Source organism: Ranitomeya imitator, chromosome 4, assembly GCF_032444005.1.
Source record: "Ranitomeya imitator isolate aRanImi1 chromosome 4, aRanImi1.pri, whole genome shotgun sequence".
Taxonomy (NCBI): domain Eukaryota; kingdom Metazoa; phylum Chordata; class Amphibia; order Anura; family Dendrobatidae; genus Ranitomeya; species Ranitomeya imitator.
The window spans coordinates 322,297,635-322,310,633 of NC_091285.1; the positions used below are offsets into that span (position 1 = coordinate 322,297,635).

The window sequence follows — 12,999 nt, forward strand, 5'->3', positions numbered from 1 at the left end:
GGCCACATCTATGTGATGCTCTTCCAACGGTTCTTCGTATAAATAAAGGGAAAGGCTCTTTTGGACCTCGCCATAACCACACAACTTGTCTATGTGCTTTTGTCTACACTAGCGAGTATTTACAGGGTATTGCTACATTAAGATAAGAATCATGTATAGGGTTTTGCCTATTCATCCCAAATTGAGAAGCATTATTCCAATACTATCCATATAAATCAAAACACTTCTTTTACCCGATGTGCCAAAAGAGTGTAGAATAACTTATGATTCAGAATTATTACATCAGTGATTTACATTTATAAATGAAATCACAGTTTATAGTCACGCATCATTTTACATGTGTTTAGTATAAAATGTTGCCATCATTTTCTCATGTGGTATATAGACGTGAGATTAATTCCGTTACATCGAAGGCCCAGCAAACAACAAAAATAATCTAAATGAACTCAGTTACGATGAATATAAACATTAATAGTAACAATACTGTCAAGCTACATATCAATAAAAGAAAGCTAACAAATATAATACAAGTTCTTTGATTTGTTAAACTGTTTATTTTTGTGCTTTTATATTTACTTACTAGCAATTATTCTGCCAATGGAAATTAGCATTCATCTACTACATTTTTAGATTGTGATAGAAAATACAGTATGTCATCTTAACATGAGAAGGCACATGCTATATAATCACATGATAGGTATGTAGCAATATTGGAGTATGCGGTATGCAAAATACAGAAATGTCTAGTATATGAATAGAGTATTATAACATGTGTGGTACATTACTAAATATGCACACAAATATTCAATAATTATCATGAAAAGTATGTACTTAAAAATATCTTGTTGACAATAATTCAAATATAATTATACTTTATAAAAGTAGGATTTATATAAAAATAAAAAAAAATTGTACACTAACATTATTTCTTGCATTAAACGTCAGCACCTTACTGATATCATCTGCTGTTTTACTTTTTTTTTTAATAATAATGTTTTTATACATTTTTGTAATTTATTATTCTAAAGTGACTTTGCCCTGAGTGCTTTAAAAACATGGCTTTTATATTTACATTAGCTTTATTTTACATGGTTTATGCTAAATTATAATAAATCCCTCCTCTATGTACATATATACATTATACACTATGTATTTTATAGGCAGTAAAAAGTCTATTTATTGGGGTTCTTAAACTACACTTGTATGAGTGTCTACGAACAAAATATCTATGAGGTAACCTACTGAGTTCATTGTGAAGCCCTCTCAACCATAGTTTGGGTTATGTGATGAATAACTGAATGTTAATGTTGTTTTCGGTTCCCTAAACCTTATAATTCAGGAAAATATAGGGGTTCTCTATATCTAACTATTTTGTCCAATAACCTAGCAGGAGCAAAAATAAGACTTATTTTCTACTGCTAGCATTGAGGTTGACTGAGGATGAGAAGTTCCAAGCTTCTGATTCTCTCTTTGGTTTACTTGTCAGAGGCCACTTGGTGAAAAAATATTTACCAGGAAGACGTGTTATAAGAGGTAGAAATAGAAGGCACGAGTATCTTGCATATACTTCACGAGGCATAGCAAATAATTTTTTCCTAATGTGTCTGGCAAGTTATAAGTTGAGCATAACTTACAGAGGTCACATACATATTTCCTTTTTATCAATAAATGCAAGATTTCAATAATATTTTTGTAGAAAATCTTCATAATAGACAAATTCCAGTTGACCAGCAGGCATCCAACAAAGAAAAATGGCTGATCTGGTCTTGTAGATTATCAATGAGGATAAGGCTCCCAAGGTTATAAGCTTCTCCTCAATGACTATTAAATTAACCAGTGTGGTATTTTCAGAATGTTGTAAAGATCGCAGTTCTTTTGTCGGTTTAAACTGGGTCACTTTTCATTTCACATTCCTGTCGTAAGAGCTGTGGCAACCAGCGCTGTAGTGTTTGTAGCCTCAATGATCGGAGCCCAGGATGGATAAATATTAAGTTTGAACATTGGGATCGCCCATGTTGATATACACAGCATTACTACAAGGACTCCTAAAATATTGATGCCTAGACCAGCTTTTACCTAGAATGAAAAACAAATAAAAACAATGGGTAAAAATCACAAGAAGTTGAAGGAAATGCTGAGAATATATTTTGGAAAATAAAATGAATAAAAAATGTTTTCTTTATAAAGATTTGCAAACTTATGACAACTCCTCCCTAAGTGTCTTTTCATTCTGTGGTTCTTCCCCATATTCGGTGACGGTGACTCAATTGGGGCTTACGTACGAAACCCCCTGAAAAATGGGATACAGGCGTAAGGCCATTGACTATGATGATTCAGAATGAATCACCAATTCTGTATTATTCTGTTTGAATGGGGCCATGCATTCCAGGATGGAGATAGGGGTCCTGCATACCAGGATACGGATAAAGGGGCCATGCATATCAGGATAGGGATGAGGGGGCCATGCGCAGCAGAATGGGGATGAGGGGGCAATGCCTACCAGGATAGGGATGAGGGGGTCATGCGTAGCAGAATGGGGATGGGGGGGACATATATACACCAGGATGTAGGATTTTAGTAAATAATTGACCACATTTTTTGCTTCAATTCTTTTCTATTTTCCTTTTTTAAAAATTAGGTGCGTCTTATGGTCCAAAAAATATGGCAGTTTAGTTATACAAAAATGTTCAGATTTTTGGAATGTATGCACCAATATTTTGAGAATAGAGTGGAGCTTTGTGGGAGTGAGTGTGTTCTAGTACAGCTCAACAAATTCATAATCTATGTAACAAAAGTGTAAATCACAGCAAAAATTGACTACAGTCCATAACTGCGGTACATTTTTAACTACAGCACATGGCAGCTCCAGCAGAATGTGCCTAAGTCTGGCATGCAAACACTACTCTTGAGAAAATGGCCTTACAGACTTACAGTGTCTAATGATTTTGATTACATGAACTGATTTTTATCAGTGTTTTGGATCTAAGTTTCAACCGTCTTTGGTCATTGTCCGTTTTTACAATCAATGTTTCATTAGGGATTTTCTCCAATACATTACAATGTTAACCATGGACAGCTCACGGTTTGCACACGCATGCCACCCACGGAAGATTTGTGGTTTTAATGGACCCATAGACTTTTGAGGGTAATCTCGAGCTGTGGCTCGGATCAAGCACAGACATGCCAGTGTGATACTCTTGCGGACAACTGAGTCTGCAAGACAAGACGTGTGAGCAGTTCCATGGATTATAATGCTTACGTGAAAAGCACAGATAAAACACGTACATGACTCATGGACATCTGAATAGAGCCTAAGTGTTTGTATTTGTTGTATTTTTTTACGCCTAATGTTTTCTATGGTCCCAAAATTTGGCCCAAGATAAATGTGTTGCACAAATGTTTTCTATCATTTCATAGTCATGCCAACCTTCCTCTTGAAGATGTAAGATTTGCAAAGTGAAATGGTACAATTGTAAATTAAATAACATGATTTTTGTTATTACTTATGATTTGTGAGATATAGGAACTAGCTGAAAAAAATAATTTGCCATTTTTTACTCGAAAGCTATATAAACTTTCTTCAAACCTTTCCACTGAACCTTCTTTTGCCGACATCACCATTGCTTCTACATACATAGCATGACGCACCAAATAGTTTTAGACATTTTGGGGTTGAGTACAATTATTGGATTTTGTTTTCCTTTTTTTACACATCATGAACACCACAGTGAAATATCTACTTACCATGTCTATGACTTTTAGATGACCATAAGAAAAGACAATTGCATTTGGTGGGTTTGCCACTGGAAGTAGGAATGCGAAAGAGGTGCAGAGAGTTGTGGGAATAAGGATATAGAGGGGATTCACAGATATTGCTTCAGCCTGTGCAAGAAACATTGAAAGAACAATCATTAATATGCCTGTTGTCATTACTCACATTTTTTTAAATCACATTAAGGAGGGCTCGCTCACTCCGCCGTATACATCGGACAAGTGTTATCCGATATAATTATCGGATAGCACTCGGACCAATGTTATGCAATGGGGCAGTGCTGACAGAAGCATGCTACAATTTCACTCTGCAATCGGATGGCGCTCACCCATTCAAGTCTATGGGTGCATGGAAAACATCACACTGCACTCAGATGACATTCAAGTGCCGTCCAATTTTCGCGCACTCACAAAATGGACAAGATGGAGAAATCTTGTTCTCCATCTTCTCCGACCAGTCTACTATGGTTCTCTCATCAGAGAGAATCAGATCACACCATGCTAACACTCTGTGCAGAGTTTGATCAGAATGTCATTAGGATAATCGCCCGATTCTCTGGGATGAGAGAAGGTACAGTCGTGGGACCCTGCCCTAATTATACTCACCAGGGGTGCTAATATAGGTAGGAATATTGTGATTGTTGCTGGATTGCTGGCTACTTCGGTCACTGACGTCACAATTACACAAGCAATGAGCACAATAGCCCATATGGGGAATGAGCCAAGTGGAGTCATCTTGTTCCCTATCCACTTGGACAGTCCAGAGACCTGAAAATGACGCACAGGTTACTATCATGCAATTTAAAGCGAATGTAGTAGGAAATATGTTTTTACTAATTAAAACAACATAATGAAACACATTTTTCTAATCTGTCTCAATTTTCTTTACATGAAGGCATAAAAAAGGGTCATCTTCATACAGTTTAAAGCATTTTTAGAGATGTTTTAGACACTCTCATGGACTTTAGGAGTCTGTAGCATGAGATATTCATTAACTTCTATGGGAGAACATAGAACATACTCCTTGATCTTTTCATAGCTTATTGTATGGGGAGAGGAATAATTAAGCCGTGACGATCAACTATTGTAAATGGTAAGCTACTGCGTTATCTAATGATATATGGAGGCATTTTCGATCATTGTAATTTTGTCTGTGGTGATAATAAAATAACTACTGAAAAGTGATCTGTACAGGACAGAAAGTGGCAGCCTAACCAAAGAAGAGAAGCATGCGAATTGAGGGATACGCCAAGCAATATAAAATATTACATATTTATTGAAATACAAATAAGCAAGCCAAGGTTTGTTTGTTGGTATTTCAACAAATATGCACTCTTTTATATTGCTTGATGTATACGTAATTCACATGCTTCTTCTATTCTTTCTTAATGCCTTATTTACTGGCATGAGAGAGGTTGATCCCAGTAGTTATTTATTTGAGCGGTGCCCTCCTACTTCTTCTTTGTTGTGCAGAAATGCTGAAGAAAATCTGCAACCTCAAAAACGCATCAAATTCTCATTGTGGGAACACAGCCTTACGCAGTTGTGAGAGTTAATGATCAGAGCATGAGACTAAAACGTATCAGTGCAGTAAGGCTTCTTTTACACATACCGGGTTTTTTGCGGCCCGTTATTGCTGGCTGTATTGCCGAAATTTTCAAGGTCTACGGATTGCGGAATCGCCATTTTTCAGGTTTCCAATACTACAGCATTCTGCAAAACCGGAAGCCATGGTGCACCACAAAAACAAGCTTCCGTTGTTTTTGCAGGCCCATTGATTTTCAATGGGGCCGTGTCCGTAAGTCGGGAAAAAGACCGAGCAGGCTCGATCTTTTATCACGGCCGTAAATACAGCCCTCACGGTCATCCGGCACATGGCGCACCATGAAATTATTGCAGCCCGCAAAAAACGGGCTGCAAAACAACGGTATGTGTAAAAGAAGCCTAACAAGCATATTTCTCCAATAAGATATTACACTGTTTCTTCACCTCACATCCTTCAGCCAGTGCAAATCCACCACCAACAAGAATTCCAATATCCCATGGCATGCAAGCTTGAAATTCCTTCCATGTAATCAGTGGCGCATAATCGAAAGAATCTATTACAAAAAAGTAATAAAAAAAAGTTCAGATATCTTTTGGATCATTTTGGCTTATCTTCACCACTAAGTTTGTTATTTTAACTTTGCAAATAGTCTTTATTATCTTTTTATAGAAAAAAACAAACTGGCCAGCAACACCGAACTGAATAAAGCAAGTGTGAACAGATGCCAGCTGCTATGGCTACATAATATACAAAAAGAAGAATACAGCAGCACTCTGTAAGCACTAAGATGTATGCAGAGATTGAATATATGAAATTTGGACTACATAATTGCAGGTTCGGCGGAGCTCTGTAGTGCGAGGGGCTCCGCTGTCATTTTGTGAAAGCCCGGAGCCCCCTGCACATCCATTACTGCGATGTAGTGGCATCCAGAAAACTGGCCGCCGGGGTCGGCACATGATCATATTGAGATCTCAGCAACAAAATCTTAACAAGATCTCGGGTACTAAGATCTCGTCTCAATTTTCCCGGAAGCCACCGCATCGGGGTATTGGATGAGCATGGTGGGGCTCCTGGAAAAGGGCAGGCGCATCCTCAGATTGAGATCTTGGCAACGAGATCTCGAGTGCCAAGATCTCGTCTCCTGAGATCTCGTTAGCAAGATCTCTATTTAAGCATGTGCCGCCCCCGGTGGCCATTTTCCCAGAGGCCACCGCATCGCAGTTATGGATGTGAGGGAAACTTCGGGCTTTCACAAAATGCCGGTGGAGCCCCCCGCACCACAGAGCACCGCTGAACTTGCCGTACCAGCCTGGGAATGGAGTGTGATCATTGCCCTCCAGCGTCAGACCACCGCAGAATTACCTGACTCCTGCTGCCACCACGCTACTTGTAAGTATATTCCGACTATAAGACACATCCCCATTTTCCCCAAAAAAAATATTGGGAAAAAAGTGCGTCTTATAGTCTGAAAAATACGGTATCTGCAGTGACTTCACTGAATGCCAGAAAACTGCTTGTTTTATAATGCAGTCATGAGTTTCAAGCCAACCTTGAAACATTCCATAGAACAGGTTGAATTAGATGGTCTTATATCTATTAACCCTGCTGTTCTGTTGGTCAAAAATGACCGACTTTGAACTTCAATATTCTTTAAAATATTCAAGATGCGGCTCTGAAACCCGTGGCCGACCGACCCATCCTCATTTAAGTCAATCAACCACAAGTTTCAGAACCGCATCTTGAACACCCCAAAAAATACCAAAGTTCAAAATAGGTCTCCCCAGACCGAACAGAACAGCAGGGTTAAACCATACTATATTACTAAAAGGACAAAAAACAAATTAACAAGGGAATTATCCCATCCCTATTGGCCAGAGCACCTTCAAATAGCTGCCATCATTTTGATGGACTTGATATATCTTCTACTTCATGTTTGGCAGGTCCATCTGACTAGTACAACAGTTGGACCCCTGACATTTAGCTTATCATTGCGGCATAAACCAAAAGTTTTTTTGTTATGTAAGAATTCCTGAAGCATACAACAGTGGCCTCATTCAGACATCCATGTTTTTCGTACATGTTCTTTTCTAGTTCTTTTACGCTCAGGTCACATACTTATTATACTCTAAGTGGCCTTATATATATGCGAGCATCCACAAAAAAAATTGTCATGTCCATTTTAGATCCAGGACACGGCTCAAACTTGCCAAAGTAATCTATACATGCATCTATACATACATGAACAACTCAAGACAAGATATGGATGAATTCTAGTTGCATCATACTTTCATCTTTCACTGTTTGACACAAGAGATGTTGTGAAGTCTTCAGCAGTTTTTTTTGCACATGAGAAAAACTGATGAAACACATAAAAAAACTGTACAATTTGACACAATGAAATGTGATACAAAGCACTGATGAAAATTGGTCAGTTTTTCATATAAGAAAAAAAACAGATCTCTGAATGAGGCCATAAATGGGACAACCCCTTCTAAATTTGAGATTTTGTCACTGTTAAAATAATGACACTCATTCTCCTCTCCAGTGCCAACACCATTTTAGCTACCTCGGCACTCGCTCTCCCAGGGCTTGCACAAGGTTATTATGACATGTGAGCCCTTCACGCAATCAGTGTTTGCTTCACTATTCCCTCCTTCAGTATTGACCATAAATAGGAAGTCAGGGCTGCGGTTGCGTTCTTACTTCCTCTTGATGTTCAATACGTCCAAACTTGGGGACACTGAAGCCATCGCTGATTAGATGCAGGGTTCAAGTCACATAACAACCTCATGTGAGCTCCCGGAGAGTGAGTGCCGACACCGCTGGATCAGCGATGGAGCCAAAGGTGGGTGTAGTTGTTTTTATTTTAACAGGGGCAAACACTAAGATTGAGAAGGGACTGTACAAATAGTGGACAACCCCTTTAATATGTGGATTGTCCACTGTATACATAATTGTGTATAAACCTAAACATGCTGTCCATGCAGCCCCATTGACACGAGGTCTTAGATTAAACAGAAAATATATAAAGTATATTGCAAAGTATTTGCGGCTGTAATTTTAAGCCCAATGTATTTTAAAATCTAAAATCCCAACAACAAGCCCTATAGATGCCTTATAACTAGAAACACCGCAATATCATAGCGGTGCATGGTTTCTAACAAAAAGATAATCAGCACTATAAATGTCATTTTCCTTTATTTACTTTTCTAATTGCTGCAAATTAACATATTTTAAAGTATATAAAGAGACCTGTTGTGTGTAATTGCTCAGCGCTACCCCAGGATTCAACGCAGTGAATTGTGCAGAGAATACTCAACTGATTTTTCCAGCAGTCTTTCTTTTCCAGGGATATGCAGGGATGATAAAGAAAAGAATGCCCAAAAGCAAAGCCGCTGTTGAATCAGTAGCAAAGCCCTTGTACCTAGAAATACAGATAGATATGATGTGGTTTTGACATTCCATACATCTACAGCACAATAAATGTTATGGGAAGTTTCAGTTGGGCTCCTCTTATATCACGTTAGGAGGAACACTTCTAATGTGTCTCTTTTATTAAAGCTCTATTCCTGTGGGGGGTTTTATTGCCGAGCTGGAGAGTTGCAAGTAACCTAAGTTCCCTGCCCCAAGACTCATACTTACCACCCGCCGTCTTCATTTGTTATCTGCACCACTCCAGTCAGCCTTCTGCAGATTGTGACCTGTTAGATCTCTCCAGTGTTTGCTGTGCGATACGGAAGTCACTACTCAATGTAAGTCTATCTGAGCCAGAATGAGACTGTCATGGACTTACATTGAGAGCTTGGGACCGTTACCTCTGACTTCCGGTCATTCAGAAGTTGAATTAAAAAAAATGGCAGACAGGGATTGGAATGACGCCGGGAACAGCTGAAGATGGTGGCTGGTAAGTATAATAGTAGGGTCAGGGAACTTAGATTAGTTGCACAACTTCAGCCCTGAAAATGTGGAGAAGGTGGCGAACAGTGAGTATGTTACTTTCTTCATGACACAAGGGGCAAATACAAAGTAGTCACTGGACTAGTCTTTTAAAATAGAAAGGGAATCTCCAACTTCCAGCAGCTCCTCTTGTCTTCTATATGTAATGATTTGCCTCATCTGCATTAGATATTTGCTATTTTCCTTTTATCTTAATTTTGTGGAGGTGACAGAGTATACCTCATGTTTTAAGTGGACAAATGTCAACTGTCTTCTGTAGCATGACATGTGATATACTGTATATTTAACATAAGGAAATAAGCTACTTCGTGGAAGAAGGTCATACTTACTGAGGAAATAGTTCAGACCATCCGGGTATAAATCCAGGGTCTCTGGTAAACCATAGCAGAGCCATCAGAAGGAAAAGGATGAAGGTCATAATTTCTTGATAGCTATAAAAGAATAACGTCATGTAATTTGAACTCTTCGTTTTTATAGACTTTATATTTGAACAAATAGTAATTTTTTTTGTCTTACCTCAGTGGGCCAAGTCTTTTGTATTCATCCACGATGACTTTAGCAGAAGCAATTTCTCTTTCGGTTTTAGTCTTGCCACATTTAAACAGTTCCTTAAAGCTTAAATAAAACAAAAAGATATAGATATTTTTTTTTTCAAGTAGTGTACTAACTTGTCTGTTATCTTCTAAAAGATCATTGAAATTAAACTAAGTCGGAAATGTACTCACTCAATACCTAACCATACCTGTTATAGAACTTCTAACATGCACATGCACTATTTGTTACACCTTGTCTTAACTGTCTTTTTCTCATGTTTTGTAAAAGAAATAAAGAAAGAAAACAGTCATTTTTTTGAGAATTTGATGATTAAAGGCAACCTAACAGTATATTCATGCTGCCTGTGGTGCAGAAAACATCTACTATGCATTTTACCATTAATATCTTCTGTACTGGCAATGTAAATCCCAAGTTACACTGTTTTTACACCAGGTATTTAATAAAAGGGTTTGTGACTTGATACATTGCTAGGACTTTGCAATATCTGTTTTATTTTAAGTGCAAGTATACAAAACAACAGTTTTGCTTCAAAAGAATATCTGAAACTAATTTCCTTGACCAGTGCCTTCAGCTGTTTTTTTGCATAATTCTTCACATACACTAGGTATTATAAAAAAATCTACATATTAACCCCTTCATGACCCAGCCTATTTTGACCTTAAAGACCTTGCCGTTTTTTGCAATTCTGACCAGTGTCCCTTTATGAGGTAATAACTCAGGAACGCTTCAACGGATCCTAGCGGTTCTGAGATTGTTTTTTCGTGACATATTGGGCTTCATGTTAGTGGTAAATTTAGGTCAATAAATTATGCGTTTATTTGTGATAAAAACGGAAATTTTTACATCAGCACAATTTTGGAAACAAAATTTTTTTTTGCTAGGAAGTTATAAGGGTTAAAATTTGACCAGCGATTTCCTCATTTTTACAACGAAATTTACAAAACCATTTTTTTAGGGAACACCTCACATTTGAAGTCAGTTTGAGGGGTCTATATGGCTGAAAATACCCAAAAGTGACACCATTCTAAAAACTGCACCCCTCAAGGTACTCAAAACCACATTCCAGAAGTTTATTAACCCTTCAGGTGCTTCACAGCAGCAGAAGCAACATGGAAGGAAAAAATGAACATTTAACTTTTTAGTCACAAAAATTATTTTTTAGCAACAATTTTTTTATTTTCCCAATGGTAAAAGGAGAAACTGAACCACGTAAGTTGTTGACCAATTTGTCCTGAGTATGCTGATACCTCATATGTGGGGGTAAACCACTGTTTGGGCGCACGGCAGGGCTTGGAAGGGAAGGAGCGCCATTTGACTTTTTGAATCAAAAATTGGCTCCACTCTTTAGCGGACACCATGTCACGTTTGGAGAGCCCCCGTGTGCCTAAAAATTGGAGCTCCCCCACAAGTGACCCCATTTTGGAAACTAGACGCCCCAGGGAACTTATATAGATGCATAGTGAGCACTTTGAACCCCCAGGTGCTTCACAAATTGATCCATAAAAATGAAAAAGTACTTTTTTTCACAAAAAAATTCTTTTAGCCTCAATTTTTTCATTTTCACATGGGCAACAGGATAAAATGGATCCTAAAATTTGTTTGGCAATTTCTCCTGAGTACACTGATACCTCATATGTGGGGGTAAACCACTGTTTGGGCACATGGTAAGGCTCGGAAGGGAAGGAGCGCCATTTGACTTTTTGAATGAAAAATTATCTCCATCGTTAGCGGACACCATGTCGTGTTTGGAGAGCCCCTGTGTGCCTAAACATTGGAGCTCCCCCACAAGTGACCCCATTTTGGAAACTAGACCCCCCAAGGAACTTATTTAGATGCCTAGTGAGCACTTTAAACCCTCAGGTGCTTCACAAATTGATCTGTAAAAATGAAAAAGTACTTTTTTTTCACAAAAAAATTCTTTTCGCCTCAATTTTTTCATTATCACATGGGCAATAGGATAAAATGGATCATAAAATTTGTTAGGCAATTTCTCCTGAGTACACCGATACCTCATATGTGGGGGTAAACCACTGTTTGGGCACTCGGCAGGGCTCGGAAGGGAAGGCGCGCCATTTGACTTTTTGAATGGAAAATTAGCTCCAATTGTTAGCGGACACCATGTCGCGTTTGGAGAGCCCCTGTGTGCCTAAACATTGGAGCTCCCCCACAAGTGACCCCATTTTGGAAACTAGACCCCCCAAGGAACTTATCTAGATGCATGTTGAGCACTTTAAACCCCCAGGTGCTTCACAGAAGTTTATAACGCAGAGCCATGAAAATAAAAAATAATTTTTCTATCCTCAAAAATGATTTTTTAGCCTGGAATTTCCAATTTTGCCAAGGGTAATAGGAGAAATTGGACCCCAAATGTTGTTGTCCAGTTTGTCCTGAGTACGCTGATACCCCATATGTGGGGGTAAACCACTGTTTGGGCGCACGGCAGGGCTCGGAAGGGAAGGCATGCCATTTGGCTTTTTAAATGGAAAATTAGCTCCAATCATTAGCGGACACCATGTCACGTTTGGAGAGCCCCTGTGTGCCTAAACATTGGAGATCCCCCAGAAATGACCCCATTTTGGAAACTAGTCCACCAAAGGAACTAATCTAGATGTGTGGTGAGGACTTTGAACCCCCAAGTGCTTCACAGAAGTTTATAACGCAGAGCCATGAAAATAAAAAAAAAAAATTATTTTCTCAAAAATGATCTTTTAGCCTGCAATTTTTTATTTTCCCAAGGGTATCAGGAGAAATTTGACCCCAAAAGTTGTTGTCCAGTTTCTCCTGAGTACGCTGATACCCCATATGTGGGGGTAAACCACTGTTTGGGCACATGCCGAGGCTCGGAAGTGAAGTAGTGACGTTTTGAAATGCAGACTTTGATGGAATGCTCTGTGGGCGTCACGTTGCGTTTACAGAGCCCCTGATGTGGCTTAACAGTAGAAACCCCCCACAAGTGACCCCATTTTGGAAACTAGACCCCGAAAGGAACTTATCTAGATGTGTGGTGAGCACTTTCAACCCCCAAGTGCTTCACAGAAGTTTATAATGCAGAGCCGTGAAAATAATAAATACGTTTTCTTTCCTCAAAAATAATTATTTAGCCCAGAATTTTTTAATTTTCCCAAGAGTAACAGGAGAAATTTGACCCCAATATTTGTTGTCCAGTTTCT

General features: G+C 38.7%; 1 protein-coding gene across 1 annotated transcript in view; it reads right to left on the bottom strand.

The window, feature by feature from the left end:
• Positions 1 to 537: 537 nt before the first annotated feature.
• The window catches only part of SLC13A1 (solute carrier family 13 member 1), a 64,393-nt gene continuing 51,931 nt past the window's right edge, over positions 538 to 12,999 (bottom strand). The window contains exons 10-16 of the mRNA XM_069764896.1: positions 9,791 to 9,889; positions 9,604 to 9,705; positions 8,638 to 8,741; positions 5,761 to 5,870; positions 4,378 to 4,539; positions 3,745 to 3,882; positions 538 to 2,076 (exon numbers count right to left, since the gene is read on the bottom strand). Of these exons, the coding sequence (XP_069620997.1) occupies positions 1,906 to 2,076; positions 3,745 to 3,882; positions 4,378 to 4,539; positions 5,761 to 5,870; positions 8,638 to 8,741; positions 9,604 to 9,705; positions 9,791 to 9,889 (886 nt within the window). The 3' untranslated portion in view covers positions 538 to 1,905. The remainder of the gene's footprint in view (positions 2,077 to 3,744; positions 3,883 to 4,377; positions 4,540 to 5,760; positions 5,871 to 8,637; positions 8,742 to 9,603; positions 9,706 to 9,790; positions 9,890 to 12,999) is intronic.